Raw genomic sequence first — 26,327 nt, forward strand, 5'->3', positions numbered from 1 at the left:
TAATATATAAAACTTTATAGAAAAATATGAAACAAGCAAATGCAAAGGGCTCAATGTTGTTGAATCGCACACGTGGGATTTTCCCACTATCAAGTCAATGAAGATATTATGCATGTACTAGGATAGCCATTCTATATTGAATATATGTATAGCTTAACGATAGGAGATGTGGTTTATGATTGGTATAACAACACAATTTGTGATTTGGAGGCTTTGCAATTCATTGCAATTTGATTTTTTGAAGTCACTCCTACAGAATGTGGCAATGTTTTAAAATTTATCATCAAACTTGATGAGTGTCAGATCGCTAAGAATAAAAAATAAAAAATAATGAATATAATGCTGATGAATAGAGAATCTGATTCTTCCATTAGAAAACATGATCTGAAGTGGTTTAATATACAATGCGAGAATAACACATTTTCCTTGGATCATGTGAGTATATCTAATTTTACTATCTACGAAAATGAAAATACAATCTTATTTTGCACAATCCCTTTTTTTCATGCCCTTTCTTTCAAGTTCATGTGGAGAATTTTAATATTTACATTGGGTCTTTCATAAAGCATGAATATTTGAGATCAAAATCATGCCATGCTATGGTATGATTTGAAGACCTTGAAGTGCATGTATAACGTGTCAAAGAGTGCCAATTCTAAATTTTTTGATATAAATCACCTACTCAACAAGAGATGCTGGAAAAAAGCTCTAGACATGCACATGAAGGACCCTAATTTCAAAGCAATACTTGATATTCTAGTACACATAGTTTACATTTGTACAATGTGTGCTCTTTGTAGAACCATTAAAGAGTTGTTGTTTTTGTGCATATGCTTTGCATGGACCCTGCAATCTATAATAGAAAATGAGAAATCTGTAAAAGCATTAGAAAAAGATCTCTCTAAAATTGGCTTACATGGACGAAATATAAACGTTGACAGATACGGGAAAACGTCAAACAATGGAAAAGATATATCCATAAAGCCAGTTAGGAGGTACTAAAGCAAGAAGATTTCTATCTACACCACCTTAAGACAATGACCCTCTAGACAATGACTCTCTATCAACATCAACATCGTAGGAGGTGGGGTCCATGAATTACACAATATAACAAATGAAAATGCATTTGTAATGTAGAATTGGACTATGCAGCCTATGGAGTGTCAAAGCAAGAAAGGTGAACCTTTGGAGATATTTGGATGTAATGTTCACATTTTGCAATAAGCAAGTAATAATATTGAATGATCATAGCACCTTTCAAACAACACTTGAAGAATTTAAGAAGTCAATGGTTGAAGCATGGGTAGACCAACAGCTAAGCCACTATGTGGTAATGAAAGCCTTGATACAAAAAACCTATGGTATTATGTAAGGGATTTGGTAAATATTTCTATCTTATGGGCATTACATATGTTGTAGCACATCATCTACACACTCATACACTCCATGGTTTGCAAAAGAATATGGTAGTCTCTCAATATGGTCAACCCCCAGAATGGAGAAAACACATTATCGAGCACAATTGGGCTACTTCAAATATACATGATATAGTGGAGGGCAAGAGAGAGCTAATACCTTAGAATAATTACATCAATGCACTTATAGGAAACTTATCCATAGAATGATCCACTTTGACTTGATGCGAAGAGATATTGGAACTTATGTTGAGCAATGTTAGGAGCTCATTCTCTAGCCATACCTCCAATAATAGAAGAGGATTTTGAATATTTGTTGTGAAGTCTCGATTCGCTAGCACAAAAGGGTGAGTTTGATTCATGATTGAATGCATATGAAGGGTTTACACACAATGAACCTCTGAGATTCTTTCATATCCTAGCTGTCACCTAAGAAATCAAGACACTTCTTGTTCTTGTAGATGTACATTGATAAGACTTTTCTAACCTCTTTATCATAGCCTAAAAGTCAATGAATATATGTCAAGGCATGAACAAACATATTGTTTCCATCATAAGAAGTGGCTATCCTAGGTCATTTATTATAACAATGGAGTATGCTATAAATTGCCATAGCCCATAGTCGTATCTGGTACCACATAAAATTTGTCATTAAAAATCACTCCCACTCTACTAGTGACCTGTGAAGTGTTGTATTATAAATAGGTTCTCTTAAGATTCTATAAAATGTATCAATAATACCCACAATAATCTCTAGTGGTTGGCAATCCACAATGCCTGACAAGTATATATATGTTCATGAACATAGTTCAAATTAGTAGTACAAAAATGTACTATATATGACCAAAGCTAAGGAATAACATATAGTTTGGCTTGTGCACAAGAATATGCACATGGTTATTGTCATAGATGCAACTCAGTGTGCATATACACGTGTCACCACTTTCTTCACACATTCGCTACTATTAACAACCATTCACTCTACCTTTGCAAGTGTGCACAGACTTATTTGTGCTAGCTACTTCTTGTCTCTCTTTGATATGTAGCATAACCTAACTCCCAATAGAGATTGTGACAGGGATCCACTTGTAGTTTTCTATGTCTAAACTATTATATAACATAACACTTCTAATAGAAGAGCATGGACATGTAGGTCTTCGTGTTGTTCTGCTTCAAGTAGTAAAAGAGCAAACAAAAAACACAAGTAGCATGATTCAGCTCCCAACATATATTGTTATTGGGGTCCTCTATGGTTCTCTATGGCAAATCCAATATGTAATATAATACTTCTAATAGAAATAGATCATAGTGTTGCCATTGCTTTAAGTAATAGAAGAGTATACAAAAAATGCAAGTAGAAACCGCCTAAACCCTAACATGTAAAATAACAAAGTTGCAAATGGAGCTCATGAAAAAATGACAAACAGTAGTGAAGAGAAATGGCTCATCTTTGAAAGGAAAGTTATTTCTTCATAAAATGAGAGGGGCTTTAAACGCGAGATATATTATATCATTTAAATGAGATCACAACACTATAGTTTAATATATTTAGAAGAAAAGATTGATATATAAGAAATATAACATATTTTTAAAATCTATCATTTATTGAATATAAATTGTAAAGCATTTTCATTTCAAATTTTTATTCATGAAATATACGTTTAAAAATCAAAGGAATGATGTGGTCCATAGATAATTCTCTCTTGATTGGTCCAAACACTTTAGAAAAAAAGGCTCGTGTTTTGAGTCCTAAGTAAGTCCAGTGCTACATCTTTATATGATCCTCCTCAATGGAGATGGGATCTCTATCATTCTCATTTTCATGTAGATTATACACTCTTATGCCTTTTAACTATAGTATAAGGTTGTATTTCTTTGGGTCCTTCACTAGTTTGCATAGCTTGATGAAAGGAAAGGGATCTTTACCTCTCTAACAAGGTGCAAGCAAGAAGGCTTTCCATCTTCTAGGAGTGTTTCATCTCTGGTAGGCGCTGGGTTCAATGGAAATAAGACAAGGATTCAGGAGGACCTGAGGTTGGGGGGCTAGTGGGATTTAGATGTTGGAGGCGGCAGGCCTTGTGGAGGTTTTAGAAGATCCTCACAAGCAAATCCATTTTATGGACTTGGAGGGAAGTAAGTTCACAGTTCAAACAGATAAGAGAGAGAGAGAAAGAGAGAGAGAGCGCTTCCAAAACCACCGACTGACATCCAATAGCAGTTCCCTCTTGCACTTATACATCCATCCGATAGCAGTCTGCCTATGCGAAGAAGAGATATTTTTATCACCCTTAATCACCCACTAATTCCCGGTACTTACGTGCTTTGCAATTAATGAATGCCCTTCCCCTGCAGGTTGTGAGTACACATATGATAGATGCTTCATGGCCAGGACATAGCTAGGAGTAGCAACGACCATCCTAGGAATCCTTTTCATGAAGCTTGGCGATTGCAGAGACCTTGATGACCGCAAACAACCAATTGAATTTTCACATCTAGACAACTAAACTAACCTAATGTTGCATTTAGAATTGTTTGGTGAGAGCTAATATATGCCAACCTAATAGTGCTATGATAGACAGCAAATAGCATGACCTGTTAAGCACATAATGTGTTAATGGCCCTATCCTAAATGTAAGCTATGTTTGTGTCATCAATGACATGTTGCGGGTTAAAACAGTGAAATCTGTTGTACTATACTGGTTTTGGTTAAACGGGGTCCTGTCTTGGTCCCAACCTAAACCTAAGTTATATTTATAAACCTTGATGGCATGTTGCTGGTTACACCTGTGAGTTCTGTCAAAGCCAACACTGATTTTGCACAAATGATGCCATGACATCCTTGTAAGGTTCAAAAAACCTCACAACATGCTTCTAATGATGCCACCTTTCAGAGATACTCCAAGCCCTTACGGAATCATGAAGACAGGATCCAAGCCTCCCTTGTATGGTTCACCTGATTCATTATGTACACAGGTCCCTATGATATGCCTAGTAAAATCTTTGTAACAGTTTCTTTTTTCTTTATCCATTGCTTTTCGTTTATCTTTCATCCTCACTTACAGTACCAAACAGGTGCTGGTCTCATACTCCTTTGGATTTTTGAAGAGACTTATTGCTTCACTTGTGCTTCTCATGTAAGTGTGGGAAGCAAACAAGCAAGGGCATGTTTGCATTTCTCACTCTGGTGTACCATAGCACAAGATGTAGCTTTGGCATTTGATAGATGGGATAAATAGGGCCTATTGCTAACCAAGACAAAAGAGCTGATCATAGTCATAGCCTTGAGGTTCGCACATTAGAAAGCTCCGAGACTAAAAAAGTAAAAGCAGACAGGTTTCTGGAGGGCAAAGAAAGAGCTATGTAAGGTGGTTCAAAAAAATTGCTTACACTTTTCTGTACAAGTGTTGTTAGAAAGATCCAGCAAAAATTATTGTGCTGCTAATGATCAAACGTGTAATGCTTGTCAATAGCTACCGATACATCCCATGTGCAACACATTCCTTTGGGAAGGACTGCCAAGTCACCTGCACCAATCTCCACATACTCAGAAGACCCCTCTGGATATACCTTTACTTTGCCCCTCACAAGATAGCATGTCTCTGATGCATCATATGTCCACGGGAACTTGCTCGGAGGGCAACCCCATCTATAGACGAGAAAAAAAAGACAAAAATCAAGCAAACAGGGGTTTAGCATAAATATTTCTTCAAATAAATTAATTAAAATAAAAAGAAGCATTTCAATGCATGTTGTTTCAGATCAGATGAATTAAAAAGAAATATCATAAATCAAATTAATCTGAGAATCTGAGGCTCAATGGTCTATGAGATGCTCTAATCCATCAGATTAGTTAAGTCTTGCCAGATAAGGAGATGATTCAGAATGGAGGAAAGCCTAAGCAAGTACTGCAGGCCCACAACTTACCAGTAGCAGATAACTTCAGCAAGAGGTATTCATCCTAATCCTTTCCTAAAGAAACAAGGCAGGGATCAAGCTTACAAGGCACTTTCACCAGACAAGGGGCCAGTAAAAGCTCCCAGCCTACATTCCAGAAAGCATAAGCAAACACTCTACTGGAACATAAGAATATCATTCTCAGAAGAGGTGCTTTCATATCCTATTTAGAATCATTTCTTCACATTTGCAACTGTCACACATCCAACAGTCATCCCAGTCATTTGTAGTATATCCCTTCCATTTCTTAAAATCAGGTAAAGTAAGTATTGAAAAAGGAGTTCCAATGCATCATGTTACGTTGATACTTTCTGCCAAGTTTTCTTCTTGGAGACAATCTTCCACCCTTCCTCCAAGCTTCTTGGAGTATTCTGTTTATTGGTGCCATGTGTGGAGCCTCTGAGCATAGGCTCCACACACAAGATCTAGAGACACCTATTGCAGTTATGCAAGCATCATGCAGTGTATATTTGAGTGGTTTAATGCTGCCGACTCCATCTGAGGACACTTTACTTTTGCAGCTGATATCCCAAAGTCAGCTTCAAGACCAAGTGTGCCCTCCTCACCGATACAGTCAGCCAATTTCACGAACCCAGACAAGCCTATAGCAGATAGCATAGGATGCATCCAAGATGCAGATGTTCTGGGGATTGACAGTGCTCTACACAAGGTAAATGGAGCACTGTGTTTAAGACACTTTGCCACATGCTTGGACAATCTGAATGGTCACCCGTGGCATTGGTCATTGGTCAGTAGATGTGAATGGCCCTATTGCCTAGAACAATTAAGGAGTCGCTATGTGTGAATGGCCCTATTGACTAGGGGTTAAGGAAGTATGAGGTGTTAACGGCCATAAAGGTTAAGATTGTTAAGGAGTCCTAATCTCCAGCCCATATTTGAGTTGCTCAATGCTGCTGTATGCTTCACTTGAGGACACTTTACATTAAGCTCATAATTTTGAACCTGATATTTCAAAGACAGCTTCAAGACCAAACGTGCCCTTTGAGCTCACCAATGAACTCAGCCAATTTCATGGACTCAAGCAACATCAATGCTATAATGGATTGTGTTTGACGAGCATCCAAGATGTGGATGCTTTTGGGCTGAACAATCCTCTATACAACATAAGCGGAGCACCATGTGCAAGGGACACTTTATCACATACTTTGAGATCCTGAATGGGACCCATTACATTTGCCACTACCTCACTAGCCACTAGTGTGAATGGTTCTAATGGGTAGAGCAATTAAGGTGTCACTAGGTGTAACCCCCCTGAAGGTTAGGGCAGTTAAGGGGTCCTACAAAGGAACTTAGGGATTCATATGTACCATACTCTCATGTGATCACCATACTTTGACTTTGAGTTCTTAAATAGTCTATTGAGATGGTGCGGGCTAGTGGTATGGGATACCATTCTTGGAGGGCTCTGAGTTCCACCCCTTTTAGGCTTTAGCCGCTACATGGGGGCCTACGAGCACTAAGCGTCTTTGGCATTTTTGCTAAGGACATCTCGAATACCTCTCTCTTTATGAGTTGTTATGTTGATAAATGGTTGATGGCCTTCTATACCTAAAGCTATTGCGGGGTATCTGTAAAGCTTGTCAACTCAAGAAACAGCACCGTACCCCATTCCCTTAGCAATCTTCACATAGAGCTAAGACACCTCTTTCTTAGATTGATTCATGTTGATCTTTGTGGACTAACATCCACTGCCGCCTCTTGAGCAATGCATTGTAATCCTTTTTAGTTGTGGATGATATCATTCTCGTTACATGTGGGTGTACTTCCCAAGCATAAGTTCGATGACTTCACTTATTTTTTTGTTTGGGTGTTGCTAGTGCATAACCTAACTGGTTGTCTTGTCAGATGCATGACGAGTGACAATGGGGGCAAGTTCGCCTCTCGGGAGTTTTCAGAGTTTCTACAAAAGCATGAGTCATAGAGCATAGGAACCAGACCATCATGAACATGCCACACTCTATGCTGAGTTGGTTGAGCTAGGTATTATATGCCTAGAGTTGTAGACATATTAACCAAGGCAATCAATTGGCCGATATTGTAGTATATTCTATTCAGGATCGTTTGGATACACCCTCCCTTACTTCAGATTTTCCCTCTAGCTTTCCTTTCCAGTTTGAGAGGGGACAACTTTCTTGGTGGTGACAGGATGTTGTTTACAGTTTCTTTTCAAACATTTTCTATATTGTATTTTGTATTTGCATCCGCATCATCAAGATGACATGATTGTAAAAGGGTGATTGAACAAGTGAATAATTATCCTATGAGGGCACTGTCCACGTGACACCGTTGCATGGCATTTTGCATGAGCATGATCACACTAGCATTGTCTCTTGCATAACTCTAGTGCATTGGCATTCTATTCTGTACACATACATCTATACACATTTATCCCTTTTTGGTCTTTCGGAGTGGTTAACTCTGGATCCACTCTATTTGTGGCGTTGCACATGGCAGTCTCTCTTGCTTGCTTAGCTTTGCTTTCCGCACATCTTTTTTGCCTCTCCACATACCCACCATATTTGCTACACACCACTGTATTCGTGGCGTTGCACATGGTAGTCTCTCTTGCTTGCTTAGCTTTGCTTTCCGCACATCTTTTTTGCCTCTCCACATACCCACCATATTTGCTACATACCACTAGCCTCTCCCTTGGTCATCAACATTTGGTAGTGGTGGGGATAGCTTGTTTATTTTGTGAAAGCCTTTGGGTCTTGCTATTAGTCTCCCATCCGTTAATCAACCGCCACCTCTATTTTTTGAAACGATTATTATCAAACCCAGAAGGTTCATTGTGGTTCCATCCGTCTTTGCAAGACTTGGTAGGCCACTAGGCAATCAGCATGCACCCTTTGTCTAATGCCTTTGCCTCTCTCAGGTGACCACTTAGACTCCCTTGGTAAGATAATTGTTGCCTCTGTAGTCTTGGTAGGCCACTTGGCAACCATTGTGCAAACTTTCTCTGATGATCTAGCTGCTTTGGGGTGGGATTCCTTGGGATCAAAACATGTAAAAACAAAAACACTCAAACCTTTGGGTTGCCCTTCCTTTCTAGCTCAGTTTTTGGGACCTAAGAGGGGGTATTGAGTTAACATAAGCATTACATGCTGAATTAGCCACTTAAACATGTCCAAAAATGCTTACATAATGAAAACCCTAAAATAATACACAGTTCGAAAGAGTTTTAAAACAGTATGCAATACAAAGTCCTAAAACTTTCCATAAATAGGCAGGCTGCCCTCCATTCAGCCCAATCTTGTTTTGCAGGTTTCAAGCCCTCTAGCTTTGCTGCCCACACCCTGTTTGCAGAGGACATCTCAATCGAAGCTGCCCATTGTTGTCTACATCCATTAGGCGATTGTTTCCAGCCTTCATCATGCAGTTTTCATCACTCACTGCTGCTGTTCAGCCATGGCGTCTGCTGCATATCACTTTCCTACTGCCATGTGGCAGCTGATTGCTGCGTTTTCTACTGCTGGCTGCCACCTTGCTGCATGCGACTACAAATCAGCCTGCATTTTGTACAGCTGGCTGCTGCACAAGCTGCCACATCATCACCTACATCTGCATTTGTTGTTTTCTCTCTCCTCTACCTGTCCAAAATTACTCTGGCACCACACACTGCTGCGTTTGTTGCTGTTTGACATTTCGAGGCTGCCTTTGCTGTGTTTCGAGATCCTCAAGAGTGAGACACACTCTCGAGGCTGTGTTTGACATCTCGAGGCTGCCTTTGCTGTGTTTCGAGATCCTCAAGAGTGAGACACACTCTCCTGCTCAGCACCTTTGCCTTAGTCCACGAGACATGAGAATTCAAGGTGCAGTTTTCATTTCTAAATGGTTTGTTTGCTACATGAGCATTGTATATTCATCATTTAGTCATTTTTTTAGATTTCCACTGTGTTCATTGTCTCTTAGTTGCCCTAACCCTAACTGTGTTCTTTTGAGTTTATGCTTTGTGTACACTTTCATTTGTGTAGTTTCTGCGTTAGGGTATTTCTACACACCATTGTCTTTCAAAGAAGTGGATTGCAAAGCCAAGGGTTGTGGTAGCCACTACTTCCGAATATAGGTAGGAGAGTCTTCTGTAGCTTGTTGTGGTGGTCTCCAAGAGAGCTTATGGCCCAATAGGGTCTCCTGGACTCTAGGCACTCTAGAGGACTTAGCATGTATTGCCTTGAGCCCATGAAGGGATAAGTTGGGGGGGTGGAAATTGCAACTCATTGCAGTGGTCAAGGGCTTATTGCCAGTGTCATAATGTGTTTAAGAGGACTTACTGCATGTTGCAGGCATCTTATTGCATTGAACATAGAGCACTAATAGCTGATGCAAAATGAATGGTGTTGCCTAGAATGGTGAGGTGGTAGAGAGAGCGTCTTCGGGGAGACACATGTACTCCAACGGTATAAGGAGCAACAGTTGATCATGACAATCAAGGGTGCAATGACTTGTCTTGCCACAATGTTGCATTATGAGGGCACATATTGTAGGCACTTATTTCCTTGAGCACAAAGCTTTGATAGCTAATGCAAAATGAAGGGTGTTTCCTAGAATGGCAAGATGGCACAAGGAGTGCCATTAGGAATGTTGGTGGAGTTGGACAACAGCTCAGCTTGGGAGAGTGTGCAGACAGTAGAGAGAGTGTGTGTTTGTGGTCATAGCTCAACACAAATTGATTACAAAAGTAAAGTACCTAAGTACAAAGTACAACCCTTAGACTTTAGGGTTGTGTAAGTGGGTTAAAGTGCATTCATACATAGAAGTGTGCAATGTGCTGTAAGTGACTAAACTGTGTAACATAAATACACAAATGAAGAATAATGTGGCTGGCGAAAAAAACATCTTATGGAGAGTAAAAAGTGCCTCAATGTCCTACGTGCAGATCATTGACACTCCTATGTAATAAGCGTAGGCGTGAGTAAAACCCAACAAGGGAGACATGTGTACTTCAGTGATACAAGGAGCAAAGGTCGATAACATAATTGCCTTTGTACGAGGTACAGTACGATCCATACGGTACTGTATGGTACGTATCCGTACGAATTTGTACATTTTTCTGGGCTTATTTGGGCCACTTGGCCTGCGTGTCCTCTTCTTGGGGGGTGGGAAGCCTTGGATACCTCATCCCATCCCCTTTTCCAGCCATGCACTCCCCTCCCCCCCCCCAAACCTCTTTGGATTCCTACTAGTTGGTAGCCCTCTCTTTGACTGTTGACCCCTCTTTGACTGTTTGAACTTTCACCCTTCTCTCATCTACAAAAGGTGCTCCTCTCCTCCATGCTTCCATACCAATTCAGCAAGCACTTACCATTCTCATCTTCCTCTCTTGGATCTTGATTCTTGAATGGACTTGTGATTTGTCATTCTCAAATCTCATCCTCCCATCCCCTCTTTCCCGCACCCTATCTAAGCATTTGCCATTCTCATATCTCATCTCCCATCCCCTCTCTCTCACTCTTGCTCTTTAAACTTTACCCCAACCCTCGGGCCTCTCGAGTCTCCCTCCTTTCAACTTTCAAGACTCAAGTTTCAAGAGTCGAGACTCAAGCATCTCTCTCTCTCTCTCTCTCTCTCTCTCTCTCTCTCTCTCTCTCTCTCTCGGGCCTCTTTATCCATCATCGACACCATGACTCATGAGAAGCGCGAGGCCTTCGATTTGCATGCGATCCATGTGGAGAGGGACACAAAGAAGTCCAACTCCAACCATTGGACATGCAAGTATTGCGGGAAGCGCTATACAAGTGGTGCAACTCGGCTTCTTCAACATCTTTCCAAGACCGGGGGGGGGGGGGGGAGCAAGTTGCTTCATGCAAGGAGATTCCTCAAAACATCGCGGAGGAGATTCTCACCAAGATGAGAGGGGGATCCACAAGAGGAGGAGGAAGTGGCTTATTGGCACCAACTCCTATGCCTACTAACAAGGAAGCATCAAATGTGGGTGTATCTTATCTTCAACCGATATGGGAGAGGCCTCTACCATTGGTGGTGGAGGACTTCAGATCTGTATCCGGCTCCGGTAAAAGACTAAAAGTGGAGGCTCATGTAGTGCCGGAGAGACAATTCTCTCTCTCTCTCAAGCTCCCGGTCATGTGCGTGGATCGGTTGCCTTTCTTAGAGAAAGGCAACGACTTGCGGACATTGAAATTGCACACACGGTGATTGAGTGCAATCTTGCATTCAATGTCCTAAAGCAAGAGCAATGGAAGAAGATGGCAAAAGCCATTGCCAATGTGGGTCCATGTGAAGGATGGATTGGTGTTACATACAATGACATGAGGACGAAAAAGATTGATGAAGAGAAGGAGAGGATTGATAGAGCCCTTGATCCTATTCGGACTGCATGGATAAAATACGGTTGCTTCATTCTCACCGATGGACAGGGTTGTCTCCGTACGTAGTACGGATTGATCCATACGGTACGGTATGTATCCGTACGATTTAGTACGAAAAAATGGGCACTTTTTGGCCACTCTACTTTAAGTCTACAACTTTTTTTTTCCTTTCTCATTTCTTTTTTTTTCTTATTTTTTTCTTTCTTATTTCTCCCCCAAGTCTCTCTCTCTCTCTCTCTCTCTAGCCTCTTTCTCTCTCTAGTTGCACTAGTACCACGTACGAAAGGTTTGATACCATACCATACTTTAGGTACCATACCTTACGTATTAGTACCATTAGGTACCAACTTAATGGATGTATCTTTCCCACCTGCAAAAGCCCCAAATTGCACAAGGTCCAATGTACATCAATGTCGAGAAATTGGGTAAATTTCAGCCCAATTTGTGCATGTACATGAAAAGCCCCAAATGTCGGGGACAAAATGTCACAAATTCCTACAATTTTCGAGACAGATATCACTGTTGCATCTTGCTCGCACCAAATCTGGTCAAATCCCCAAATTTTCCAAGTCCTGCCTGCACTAATTTCAGTGAAATTGAAAGAATTTCACTAAAATGTTAAAAGCCCCAAAATTCCCGGGAAAATGTGCACCGACTTTGCAATTTCTGAGTCAGATTGTCAAATTCTGAGTTGAAATCCCTAAATTCGGGAAAAGCCACAAATTTCTAGACCATAGTTGCACAAATCTGGCCTTTTGCCTGGCACGCGAAACCTCGTCAAAGGAAAAGGGGATAAAGGAGATTTTCCCCTTTTTTTTTCCTTAAAAGAAAAAACGATTTTGAAAGGTGTGACCGGGGGGGGTCCGTTGACCCTGTGCAGGTCGTCGACTGAATGTCGCCCGTCCGAGATGCGTTGTGGAGTCGTGTCGTCAGTGCCTACTGGTCCCGCCCCTCTGGTCGTCAGCGCATTCGTGAAGACGTATCGCCCTGGTCCTGGTCACTTGCAGATCATTGCTAGTCATGCCCCGTTGGTCCAGCTTGTCGCCTGCTCGCCAGGCCGTTGCTTGCTTGTCCAGCCCGTCGCACGCTTGTGAACTGCTCGTCAAGCAGTTGCCTACTCGCCCAACCAGTCAACTGCTCACACTGACTTATGCTTGCCTGTGCTTCTCCTCCAAAAGCATGCACTCCTCCTGGCTCACTTGTCAAGTGCTGCGACCTGACACTCCTTGGGAACGCGAATGTTGTAACCAACCCTTTGATACCAATTTGTAGTGACGGGAGAGGCACGAAGATCGAGACAACAAGTGTTCCTTGCGCGCGGAGAGACAGAGAGAGTAAGAGAGAGCAGAGCAAAGAGTGTGCATGTTTGTAGGTACAATGACGAGAGAGTACCTTTAGGTTTTTAGATAGATATATATGTGTAAGTACAAGTGCTAAGGGTGTGTTCACACCCGAGCACATTTAAAGGCACGAGGGCCTGTAGGGCCTTTATTCCCAACAAAAGAGAAACATTGCAAAACAAAAGAAAAGAGCACTGCACAAGGAACTCAGAAGCAAACAGATACTTGGGAAATGGAATCCATAGATATGAGACAGTATAGAACCAATGTGAGTCACCGACTATGAAGACACTGGCACTTGCTCCTCTCCCTCCACCAAAACTAGTTAGGTGATGAATGATCATAATGTGGAGGAGAAGCCTGAATAAATAGGCAAAAATAATGCCATAAATCATGTCAGGTCGCCCAGCATTTAATGTTGATCGGCAAGCACAAACTCAGCCATGAACTGATATATCTGCTAACAGATATCAAATGTCCGTGTTTGGAATCTTAGTGCTGTTTTTTGCTGCCTCTAAGTCTGCCCTCACACTATTTCCCTACTAATTAGGTTCTGAGTGTTGTTTCTAGCCTAGGCGACCTCTATCTACTGCTGTTTGGCCTATCAATTGTCCTAGAAATCTGTGCTTTGCCCAGCTGCATCTGCATTTTGCTGAGGCAACCATCTTCCAAGGCTGATTCTCTGCATTTAATTCTACCCTTGCTGGAGTTTTCATCAACAGCATTTGCATTTGCAAGCTTTCTCTCCTCAACAAGTTGGGTGATAATATATTCAAGCTGATATTGTTGTGTTTGGACTATTCTCACCTTTCAATCTCTTTTTAGTAGTGATCATGTGTTCTTTTAATTACATGTAAACTCATGCCAAGTGCAATTTGTGCTTTGTTTTGGTTGTACTCGCTTTCTAGATCTCCGATCTCCTTAGATATCTTCTTTTCTTTGCCTTCATTTCTTACCCTCTATTGAGCTAAAAATGCATTAGCTTGACTTAACAACCCCAAAACATACTTTATTAATGAAGAAACCTTATTATTTTTAAAAGAAACACGATCTTAGAGTGTAACTATGTCCCACATGCCAGACTCTAATTTGGGTGCTCCCAAACTTTCTATAAATAGGCTGCCCACCACTCTCCTTGAATCTCATTTTTGTAGGTTTCAAGAGTTGTATCTCTACTGCCCACACCCTCTTCGCGGAGGACATCACGGTCAAAGCTTCCCATTGCTGTCTACTACCATCTCCCGCTTGATTTCAAGCTCCCTCACCCACATTGAGCTGCCACTATTGTTCCTGTCATTGCCAAACTTGCATTCGTTGACAAGGGTTCCTTCCCAACTATAGGCGACCACATTGAGGCTGCATTTACTATTGTCTAGGGCTTTTGAGCTGTCGCCATCATCCAAGTATTGTTGCCCACATCTGACAACCTACGTTTTCATCTTATCTCTTCTCCAAAGTCTACCACACTATCACCTGCACCTTACACCCTATCACCACATAAAATTGTTTGCATTTGCCTTTCCAGCTGTCACCAGGTATTCTCTCTCCTCCACAATTAGCATTTGCTGCATATTCTCTCTCCTCTGCTGCCATCTGCATCAAATCCACCTTCTCTAGCTGCGTTTGCAAGTATTCAACACACAAAGGCTGCCTTGCTGCGTTTCGTGATCCATTTCAAAGTATGACGCTCTCTAGCTCATAATCTCTACCTTGATCCTAGTGATACAAGAGTTCCAGGTTCAGTATTCACTGCATAGTGTGTTTGTTGCATGAGCATCATATATTCTGTAGTGATTCACTTCATTATTCATTGTGTTCATTGTCTCTAAGTTACCCTAACCCTAACTATGTTCTGTGTCATCAATTTGTGTTTTGTCATACGATTTGGTTTTGTGTTTTCTATGTTTAGAGCATTTCTTCACATGGTATCAAAGCAAGGTACTCCCTAAGAAACCTTGGCCTTTAATCAAAAAGCTCATCCGCTAAAGCAAGAATAATAGAAGGGTCAAATGACTTCAAATGCATTCACACCACCGCTCAAGTCTCCATAGCCAAACATGGACAGAAATGATCAAGAGTGGGCCTCCTAGCTTGCTATTGCTTGATTTGACATGGATGGAGAACCATCAGACTACCATGGAGTCCAAAGACCATATCAGATTTCCGTTGCTAAGTGTGATATCATCCTTATGCATAAGGCTCAACAGGAGATTGAAGGTAAGCCAAAGTTATCTCCTTTAGATTCGGTGCATAGAACGAATGATCTTGTAGGACCTTTGGAATTTCCACTATGGACTGGCCATCCGCAAGTGGAACTTGGCTTAGATTACACACCACTTCTATAGTACTTCCTTTCTCCAATGCCAAGTACGAACCCTCTTATGTCAAATTCTAGCCAACTGATTCTATATTTTTTGTTGGATCATGGAATGCTCATGAAGAAGAGACTCTTCAAAATAACCTAATGAGAAAAACAAGTATTTCTTTATGAACTCAAAACTAGGTAAGAAGCTAAAAGAAGAACTTATAATAATTCCTTCCCTTCCTTTTCCTTCAATAAATTTTGGTTCTCATGGTCAATTTGGAGTAGGTATATCTTCATCCAATTCTCAATTTAATGCATTTAATGGACAAAAGGAACCAACCATGTTTCCCACAACAATATCAATCACTAATCTATTTGGCCTCCTACCCATCCTTCCTTATCTTCCATTGCACCTTCCTTTCCGCTTCCATTAAGTGCACCACACACCACAGGGGGGGGTTTGCACACTTAGGCACTGCCTTTAGTACCTCTATATACATGTTTTCGGGTGGTATACCTGTGATGGAGACTAGACCTCCCACACATACACTTTTGGGTTATCCCTTTCGGAGTGCATCCCAAAGATACTTGAGTATAGATTGTTTGGTACTACAATTTGCCTCTATGGCATTACCTAGTGGACCATCCAATCATTATGTTGTGCCCCAGCTAACATTTGGACAGGGCTATCGTATCCCAAATGCCTCCACCTCCACCTATGGTACCATATGGAACTATGGCAATTCGGTCCCTACCCATCAATCGGCACTTATTAGACATCAATAGCCTATTTCTGCCTACCTACCATTACCTCCTCCTCCTTATCTACCACCACCACCTCCATCTTATCCTCCACCCAACCATACCTATCCACCTTTACAGACACCTCATGGTTCTAGCTCCTCATCCGCCAAGCATGCTTTTAATGACAATACTCCTCTCAACAGGGCAAACTACACCACTTGGTCTAACTTGATGAGACATGTCTTAGACTCTCAAAATTGCACGGGTTGGAAACCCAACTGGATCCCTCGCTTATTCCATACGATGTCATAAGTTATGGAAGGCTCATACCTCCGCTATTGTCGAGCTTATGTAGGGCTTATTGACTCTCAACTTCAACATTTCAACTTAGCATCTGAGCATTGGGCACACTTGACTAACCTCTACGTGGCTCGAGATAGATTTGGTCACATCAATTAGGATCATGAGCTCCAAAACTTTAAAATGATAGACAAGGATGACTTGAAAGTCAAGCTAGTTGAGTGTCGGCATTTCCTCACTAAGTTCTCAACCACCCCTAAGTGCTCTGACAATCAAGTTACCCTGCCCCTTAACAATATTGTCAAGAAAACGTTTTCATTTTATGCAACAGGTAATTTCATAGCCTCAAATGCCCACCTTTTATAAGTTTCAATATTAGCTATTGCATTATGCACAGATGTTCAATCAATTTCATAAACATCCTCGATAGAGGAAGCTCTCGTTGCATTTTCTCAGAAGGGAAAGCAAGGAAAGGGCAAACAAAATTCAAACTCAAATCAAAATCAAAATCAAAATCAAAATAAGGTAGTGAATCCCAAGGCACCACACAATCTGCTCTCAAACTTGGGTGGTAGAATGTACCTAAGAAGAACAGGTATTGTCAACATTATCAAAAGCCTAGCCATTATGATGACAAGTGTCAATCTAAGGCAAGAGGTACACAACCAAAATCCAAGAATCAGACCCCTGCACGCCAGTCAAGTAACCCCCAAGGGAAACAAGGTGGTGGAAACCCTCAACAAGGACAATGACGCGGACAGACCTACACTACCATCGGTCAGCCATCACAATCAGTCAACTTTTCAACACCAAAGGTTTTGTCTTGATCGGTCTGCAGAGGCCCACATCGTCTCCTTAGAGACATCACATGCAAACCTCGTTCACATCTGCAAGTTGCCTCCCAACGACGTGACTAAATAGCCCCACTCATTGCAACCAAGCACATCAACACTAATTTGTCTCGTGGACATCTCCTTAGAGACATCAGATGCAAGCCTCGTTCACATTTACAAGTTGCCTCTCCCAACGAGGTGACTAGATAGCCCCACTCATTGCAACCAAGCACATCAACACTAATTTGTCTTGTGGATAGTGAAGCTACTCATCACATCACTCCTATAGAGGACATTTTCATTTTCCAAGTCCTTGCAATCGAGAGAATCCATATAGGAAATAACTCCTTAATCAAGATTATGGCCCAAGGTCGTGTCAAATTTTCCACTAACCAAGGTCCAGATCCGGCTTCGCCGGATGATGTCTATCATGTTCCCCAACATGGGGTGAACTTGTTATCCGTTCAGTAGCTTTGCTGATTGGAGCGGGCAATTTTCTTCATAGAGACTATAGTCAAGATCCTAGACTCCAAGACTGGTTTAGTAATTGCTCGAGGTAAGGCATAGCTTAATGGCCTTAATCACATGACCCATCTGCTTACCAAGCTGACTATTGCCGACTCGGAGTTCCATCACTTCCAAGCCTTGGCCTCCACGTGGGAGCCCATGGACTCTGAGTGCCTTTAGTATTTTCACTTAGAACATCTTGGCTACAACTCTCGGTATAAGCTATTGCATCATGGGATGGTTGAGCACCTTCCACATCTAAAACTATCTTAAGAGGTTTGTAAAGTATGTGACCTAGATAAGCAACATCGTACACCCTTCCCTTAACATTCTACCACATGTGCTGAGAAACCCCTTAGGCTCATTCATGTAGATCTTTGTGGTCCCACATCCACTGTTGCCTTGAATGACACGCTATATTTCTTTTTGATAGTGGAGAATTTCTCTTGATACATATGGGCGTGCTTCCTCAAGCACAAGTCAAATACCTTCACAATACCCGTGTAGATCTAACGTACCCTTTCCATAGCAAATACATTTTCTGTGTGCATTTCACTGCATCCCAATGTGCTTTGCTAAGATTTCACATAAACTTGCTCACAACTCCCACTGCATGAGCAATGCCAGGTCTAGTAGCAACCTTCACATACATGAGTGAACCACAAGCTGAAGCATAAGGAACACCCTTCATAAAGCTGGCCACCTTATCGTCTTTTGAGCAATCTACTTTGCTAAGCTTAAGATATGGTGGTAAAGAAACACCAAGAGGCTTAGCATCTACCATAGAAAAACGTTCTAGTACTTCACTAATGTACTTTTCTTGTGAGAGAAATAAGAGTTGTTGCTCTCTATCTCTTGTCACGCATATGCCCAAAATGTGTTCAGTTGCATCCAAATCTTTCATGGAAAAGGCTGAATTCAAATGTCTTTTCAATGCATTAATCTGGCTTTTATGCTAATCAACAATAAGCATATCATCCACATAAAGCACAAGTATAATAAGGCCTCCACCATCAGCCTTCTTAATATATAAGCAATGATCTGCACTACTTCTAAACCCACGTGAGAGCATAAAGGCATCAAACTTTTTATACCGTTGTCTAGAAGCCTATTTCAAACCATACAAGCTTCTCTTAAGCTTACATACCAAATGCTCCTTTCCTTGTATAACAAAACCTTCAGGCTGTTTCATGTACAGCTCTTCTTCCAAATCACCATGTAGGAATGCAGTTTTAACATCCATCTGATCAAGTTCAAGATCCATAGATGCTTCAATGGCAAATAATACTCAAAGAGTAGCCATTTTGACAACAGGAGAAAACACTTCCTGAAAATCAATGCCCTATTTTTGTGTATAGCCCTTATCACAAGTCTGGCTTTTTATTTGGGTTTGCCATCCACACATTTGATTTTATAGACCCATTTGTTAGGAATGGCTTTCCTATCCTTGGGCAATGTAAACAAATCCCAAGTATCATTCTGATACAGTGACTTCATTTCTTCCTGGATAGCTAGCCCCCACTTTTTCTTCAATTCACATGGTAAAGCCTCTTTATACATAAGAGGCTCACCTTCATCTGTGAGCAAAATGCAAAGTCCAAAGAGGAATAAAACCTTTGTATAGGTCTTCTGACACGTGTAGAGACCTTCTTACCCAATGGTCGGTGTTATCAGGTAATGGATCCACATCCAAAGGAATGTCAATGACCTCATTATTTGGCTGCCGAAAGGCATGTTCAGGTTGTTGTAATACAATTTCAGCCTGCTGTAATTCATTTTCAGCAAGCTGATTTTGTTGCGCCTTAGCTAATTTTCAACATTCCCTTGCTACCCATTTTCATCTGGCTCAATGAAGATACGCTAATTATCATAAGACGCATCAAATGGAGCTGAATTTTCAGCAGCTGATGGCTGTTCAAGAGGCTGATCATGCTGAAACTTCATTTTCTTTTTGTCTAAGTCATTAGATATGACATTTTTTAGCAGCTTTGACTCATTAAATACCACATCCCGGCTGCATAGCACCTTTTTTATGCTTGGAACCCAAACTCTATAGCCCATTTCACCTTCATCTCCATAACCCATGAAGATGCCTCTATGAGATTTCATATCAAGTTTGGTCATACTATCAACAGATACATGTACATAGCATTTGCAGCCAAAGACTCTTAAGTGTTCATAAGAAGTAGGTTTGCCAAACCAAACCTCTTCAAGAATGCCACTTTCAAGTGCACGATGTGGAAATCTATTGCAGATATATGCCACGGTTTTAAGTGCCTCTCCCCAAAACAATTGTGAGAGATTAGCTATGGACAGCATGCACCGTATCTTCTCACATAACATGCAATTCATTTGTTCAATCACACCATTTGATGACGGATTATAAGGAGTTGTGAGCTCCCTTTTAATTCCATTGGCATCACAAAATTTATTGAATTCTTTAGATACATACTCTCCCTCGTTATCTGTTCTTATGTATTTTAATTTTTAACCCTTCTGAGTACTAACAAATGCATAAAACCTTACTAAAAGCATCCAATGCCTTACTTTTCTGCTTAAGCAAGTAAACGCATAGCTTTCTAGAATGGTCAACAATAAAAGACACAAAATAATGGAAACCACTATGAGTTTTTATTGGCATGGTGCATACAACAAAATGGACTAAATCCAAGATACATGCCTTCCTAGAGGCTCCATGAGAGTATAGACTCTTTACATGTTTACCTAAAACACAGTCATCACAAAAGTCAAGCTTTGAGTTTTTCACATCAACTCTTCCAAGTGAAAAAAATGCCTACAAACCCTTTTGGCTCATGTGTCCAAGACTCTTGTGCCATAACTCCATGTGTGACTGCACTTTAGCAACTGCAACAAACTTTCCAAGAAGTGCCTTGTAGTAGAGATAATATAGAGTCCCCTTTTTACCACCTCTATTGACTAGCATAGACCCTTTGTATCTTCCATATTCCACCACCAAAAATAGTGAAGTAAACTTTGTTGTCTAGCTGCCCAACAGAATGCAAGCTCTTCTTGATGCCAAGTACATGCCTAGCATCATGAAGGATCAATTCCAGACCATTTTCAAGAGCCAAGTGTATGGTGCCTATTCCTTCAATATCACATGCATGATTATAACCATGAAACCAGTCTTCCTTCCGTGGATGGGTGGTAATTTCCTAATTACTAGTTACAGCAATAACATTTACTACAAAACTGAGAAATGTAAATTAACTGACAATCTTCAACGACGGATGCCCTGTTGGCTCCAATACTGGCGCTCCTTTTCGTATTTATTTAACTTAATTAAAAAAGAAGTTAATGTACAATGGGGTTCTCTCAATCCCTTTTGATATTCAAACTTCCCTTGCTGTCCAAAATGACCAGCAAGTCTTTAATCTGCTTTGCCCCTTGATTCACACAATCAATTGGCCTTCACCCGCTTTGATGGAGATGGAAAATGCCCCAAATTCATTGATTTGCTCATCTCTCCACTTGAATAGGACTAAAAACAGCCTCAGCCCTGTTGAACCCAAGTCTTGGAGCTTCCAATTTTTGGCATGCTTCTTGAGGCTGCGGCTAAACCCTAATTTCAGCTGTAAATTAGAATTTACAACAGAGAAATCTGAAATTTAATCCAATTACTTGTAGAATAAAGAACTCTCGAGTCCTCAATGAGGAAAGACAGCTCCACCATGGCACAAAATTCATGAAGATATCAATCCATGCAAGCATCAGACACCTCGTACAATAGACAAAACCGTACCTTACTAAATTAAGATCAATCTAGCTGAACCAACCAAGCACCAATGAGAGAGGGTTGATGAGGTGTGGCTAAAGAAGGGAAACCAATGAAAAAGAACACACCAATTTTATTTTTTTAACAAAGGATGATTTTTTTTGTAATTAACTAGCATTAACAACAAAATGTGTGCAAACACTCCCACCTCCATCTTCAAGTTTTAAAGGACCGAAACCTCGTCATTTAGAGCTACAAAGAAGTAGCAAAGGCCGTGAGGAAAATAGCACCATCAGAAGCAACAAACTCTAAAATCATAGCATTGAGATGTGGAGAAAGTGGAGGTTAATTCACCTCAAAATCGATATGGATACAACCCAACTCCTGGTTTTATAGCTCAAAAATAGCACAAGCTAACTTGCATTAAACGCAAAGGTCACTTATTTAGAATTTTGTTCCAAAAAAAATATCAAGAATACTAGACAAGGCATGTGGTGAGTGGGATAAGGCATGTTGGCTCCCGTGCATATGCATGTCATGTCGCCTTCTTTTCAATTTGTAACTCAAATTTTAGATATTTCTTCTTGAAAAAGATAATAAAATGCTAGGTATGGGATAAGCCAAACTAACTCCCATGGCCTTGTTTACATGTTACATGGCCTTGTTTACATGTTGCTACAACATGCCCATGTGGGCATAAGGTCTCTCCCCCCCAAGCACAAGGCCTCTCCCCCTATATTAATAATGTTTATAAAAAATGTGACTCTCTGCAAGAGCAATAATACTTTGACTAATTGAGGGGGATCAAAACAAGGAATCCTATAATTCTTCAAGGGGCATTTTGAAAACCCCTTGCTTGTATACTTTCAAAGATTAAATAGACCTCTTATATGTGCCTTGTTCAGTGATAAATGAGCCCTTCTATATGAAAACTTGATCTCTTCAAATTTTAAAACCCCTTATATATGTATTTTTTCTATAATTTCAGAAAAAGTAGCCCTATGTTGAACTTGTTGAGAAACACAAATCTAGAGCTATGCTAGCTATGGTGAACGGAGATTATAAACATAAAACATCACTGGGATAAAGGATTATAACTCAAGTGAATTAGGTTCCAAGATAGATTAACTTGGACTCATAAACACAATCTTGAGTGACACAGAATGATAGTACTATTAACTTGAAATGAGTGTCAACAAGTACATGCCTTTATAGCTTTTGGATAGTACCATTGTACTCACTGTGCATATGGGATTTTGGACATCTTTTCCTAGAGCTTTTGGAGCATACATCTTTGCCATATCTCCTAGCTTCTTCATCAGGGCACACATCCAGCCTCTACGGGCATTCATGTTAAGCATCATTTGCCATTCTTAACATCCCCCCTCAAATGATGAGTCTCTACCCTTGCTGGCTTTTGCCCCCCCCTGCATGTAAATATGGCCTGGGAGACTAGCTCTTTGGCAGCCTAGTCAAGTTAAGGCTTGAAACTTTACATCTTGGTAGGGTTTCTACAAAATCCACTTTGGGAAACAAGATCCACTAAGGGAGATCCATTATGGAAAATTATTTGTTTGTTAGCAGCGGAAATTTCTTTATCTTCTTCTTGCTTCTTTGGCAACCTCTTGGATTTCATGCCCTCATCCCTTTTGTTAATGCATGGTACTTTTCTTTTAGTCTTCTTGACACTGTCATTTTGCTTCATGCTTTTATGGCTACTTTGCTTATTGACAAGCTCTTTTTTGACATACGTGTCATAGATTTTGGGATACATGATTTGTTGGATTTATTTGGCTGGGGCTCATGGCTCATCATTACATTCGTATTGATTGTTTGAGCGTGGTGCAAAGAACTCATTTTGAATACGAGAAGGTCTTACCGTGAGTATACTCGGGCAGTGTCTAATCCCGATTACAAAATACTTCAGAGAAATTCAGAAAGCACATAATGCTAGTGTCAAAAGACACTTTATGAAAAATATACAGAAATGGTAAATTACCTTAATGTCTAGGATTTTAATGGAGATGAGTGTGATATGAGTAGGCTTGTGTCAAGGAGGTTTGGAGAGGTAGAGTATGAATGGTCTTTAAAGACTAGGGTTTTTAACCTTAGTATTAGTCTTTTAACAAAAAACGAAGTAAATAGTAATGGAATGTAGAGCTGGAAGTCGAATGCATCACCATTCAGCGCAACAATCATCAGAGTTGTTGCCACTTACAACAGTGATGACTCATCGTCTGAGTCTACATCCACATAGCTATCCATTCCTGGAGTCGAACTCATCGACCCGTCACTCCCTGTTTGTGGCATTCCAGCTCGTACTGCTGGTTCAGTCCGTCACTTCCTATCTGTGGCGTCCCAACTCGTACTGCTAGTCGGGAGGCTCAGTACCCTTTTCCTTGCTCTGAATCTCAGAGGGAGACCATGGCTGTTGTTGTTGCTCCATCTGGAGCTTTATCTACAGGTACTAGCTTTGAATACTACCTTGTTGCTCACCTTGGCCGTGAGACATTGGCCACCGGAGCTTGTATAGGGGTAGTCAAATCCTGCTCTGACAAGCTCACTAGCTCTCCATTTGTAATGGCTTTCGACAACCTCTTCGTCTCTCTAGTTGAAGGCAGTGTCTAGGCTGGTTCTATCACAAGTTCCGACCTTCTTAGCTGCACCGGATCTTAACCTTGCCTCCCTCAAGAAATCAGGCCTGGCACCGAACAAGCCTGATGCCTTAAACTCCTCATTGGTCGGATGAGCTTGTGCATATTCCTTTGGGTGGATTTTAAGTGAAGAGAAGGATATGAGATGAAGAATAAGTCTAAGGTATGGATATGGCAGAGGGCCTTAAGGTAGGTTACCATTCATAATAAAACAGAGCTAAAGAAAAACTCTTCTCTAATAAAGCTAGTCATAGCTCACCATGGCTCTGATACCATGTTGAGAAACACGGATCTCGAGCTATGCTAGCTATGGTGGACGGAGGTTATAAACATAAAACATGATTGGAATAAATGATTATAACTCAAGTGAATTAGGTTCCAAGATAGATTAACTTGGACTCATAAACACAATCTTGAGTGACACAAAATGATAGTACTATTACCTTGAAATGAGTGTCAACAAGTACATGTCTTTATAGCTTTTGGATAGTACCATTGTACTCACTGTGCATATGAGATTTTGGACATCTCTTCCTAGAGCTTCTAAAGCATACATCTTTGTCATATCTCCTAGCTTCTTCAGGGCACACATCCAGCCTCTACGGGCATTCATGTTAAGCATCATTTGCTATTCTTAACAAAACTCGTAGGCTATCTTCCATAATTTTTAAAGTGGGTATAAGTCATAGTTATGCCAGTGAGTGGACAGTCTGAAATGTACAGAATGAAGTCATATGCGAAAAGAGGCAGGACACAGCACTGCTGAACAACCTGCTAATTCATTACGTTCATTAGAGAATCAAAAAGACTGATCATAAACAGCTGACGATGAGGAAGAGCAAACTAGAATGTTAAAGTAAGGAGTTAAAAATGCTGGAACAAAGCTGTAATAAACAACTACCGACGAGGAAGTATCAAGTTTGATGAAAGCTTCAACCTGAATCCCACACAAGACTATCAGAGAGAATCGGCCCAAAGAGAGTGTAAACACGCAGGCAAGACCTGAATAGAGTTCAAATCGGATGCTATCCCTTCTTTGAAACCTCAGCTTGAAACTGCATCCTTACATGGAATGGCAAGTATGGAACTCTTAATTTAATAATGGATACCGTATCTCTCAAGACTGGGTTGTCACTTAGGAGGACTGTCTCGCAAATTTTCCCTTTTTGTAAGGCCAGTATTCATCATATCATGAATATACAAAGAGCGCAGGTTTCACAGTAACGTCTGCTCAAAAAACTTGGAAACGGAGAGAGTAGATTTCATAGCAAAGTCTGCTCCAAAACATTATAAAACAACGCTAAAACACATCCAGAAGAGAAGCATGATCTGTATCATATATTTGTGTGTGCACATGTGACTGTACTGTGAGTCGATGCTTTTTTCATAGACAAACAAATGCATTCGCATACTCCAACGTATGAATTCGCAAGAGTGGTACCGCAACAGAAGGTAAAAACCACAAGGGAGAGCGACATGAATTCGGAAGAGTGGTACCGCAACAGAAGGTAAAAACCACAAGGGAGAGTCTCTCTCTCTCTCTCTCTCTCTCTCTCTCTCTCTCTCTCTCTCTCTCCATACATGCGCACACTCCAATATATGAATTTGCAATAGTGGTACCTAAACAGAAGGTAAAAACCAGAAGAGACTCTCTCTCTCTCTCTCCAAAGATTGATGATGAAGAATGATTATTACTTAGGCCAGGAGCGGATGCCAAGCTCGGAGATGCGAGATTCGTCAATGGAGCGCTCCACCGTTATGCCCAGCCTCTCTTCCGACCGACAAGCAGGGGGTGCGCTGGCCATGAAACGATCACTGAGATATATGTACACACAAGTCTCTGGTCGTCGCTTGAACCCTGCGTTAGGAACCGGTCCTACCAAGACGGTGCTGCAGACAGCGGCATCAGCACACCAAGAAGAAGAAGAAGACGAAGAAGAGAGTGGGGAGGAAGATGAAGAAGAGCAGTTTCCATTCAACGTATGTGTGTGTGTGTATATATATATATATATATAGAGAGAGAGAGAGAGAGAGAGAGAGAGAGAGAGAGAGGGGGAGAACACGTCAAGGACGGCAAAGAACATTTCTATCACGTCATCTTAATTACTGACATTTTAACGAGAGAAACGGAAAATTGCAAGAGTGATCGTTAGAGATTATAATTATAATAAAGGTTAATGTTATGTTAATGT

General features: G+C 40.9%; 1 protein-coding gene across 1 annotated transcript; it reads right to left on the bottom strand.

Annotated features, from left to right (window-relative positions):
- Positions 1-26,119, bottom strand: LOC148014873 (uncharacterized). The gene is made up of 2 exons (XM_087665020.1): positions 25,831-26,119; positions 1-5,061 (listed from the first exon to the last, which is right to left on the bottom strand). The coding sequence occupies exons 1-2, from the start codon at positions 25,938-25,940 to the stop codon at positions 4,854-4,856; spliced, it is 318 nt and encodes a 105-aa protein (XP_087521146.1). The 5' UTR covers positions 25,941-26,119; the 3' UTR covers positions 1-4,853.
- Positions 26,120-26,327: the final 208 nt, after the last annotated feature.

Source organism: Lygodium microphyllum, chromosome 24 (genome assembly GCF_053477565.2).
Source record: "Lygodium microphyllum isolate KBCC chromosome 24, Lygodium_microphyllum_v1.1.10, whole genome shotgun sequence".
Taxonomy (NCBI): Eukaryota; Viridiplantae; Streptophyta; class Polypodiopsida; order Schizaeales; family Lygodiaceae; genus Lygodium; species Lygodium microphyllum.

What these genes read in the sequence shown, in the direction of transcription:
- LOC148014873 (XM_087665020.1), bottom strand. Translation starts at nt 25,940, where the DNA reads ATGGCCAGCGCACCCCCTGCTTGTCGGTCGGAAGAGAGGCTGGGCATA. An exon ending in GGCATCCGCTCCTGGCCTAA is followed by an intron (nt 5,062 to 25,830) that starts GTAATAATCATT and finishes TCTCGTCTATAG; the next exon opens with ATGGGGTTGCCCTCCGAGCA.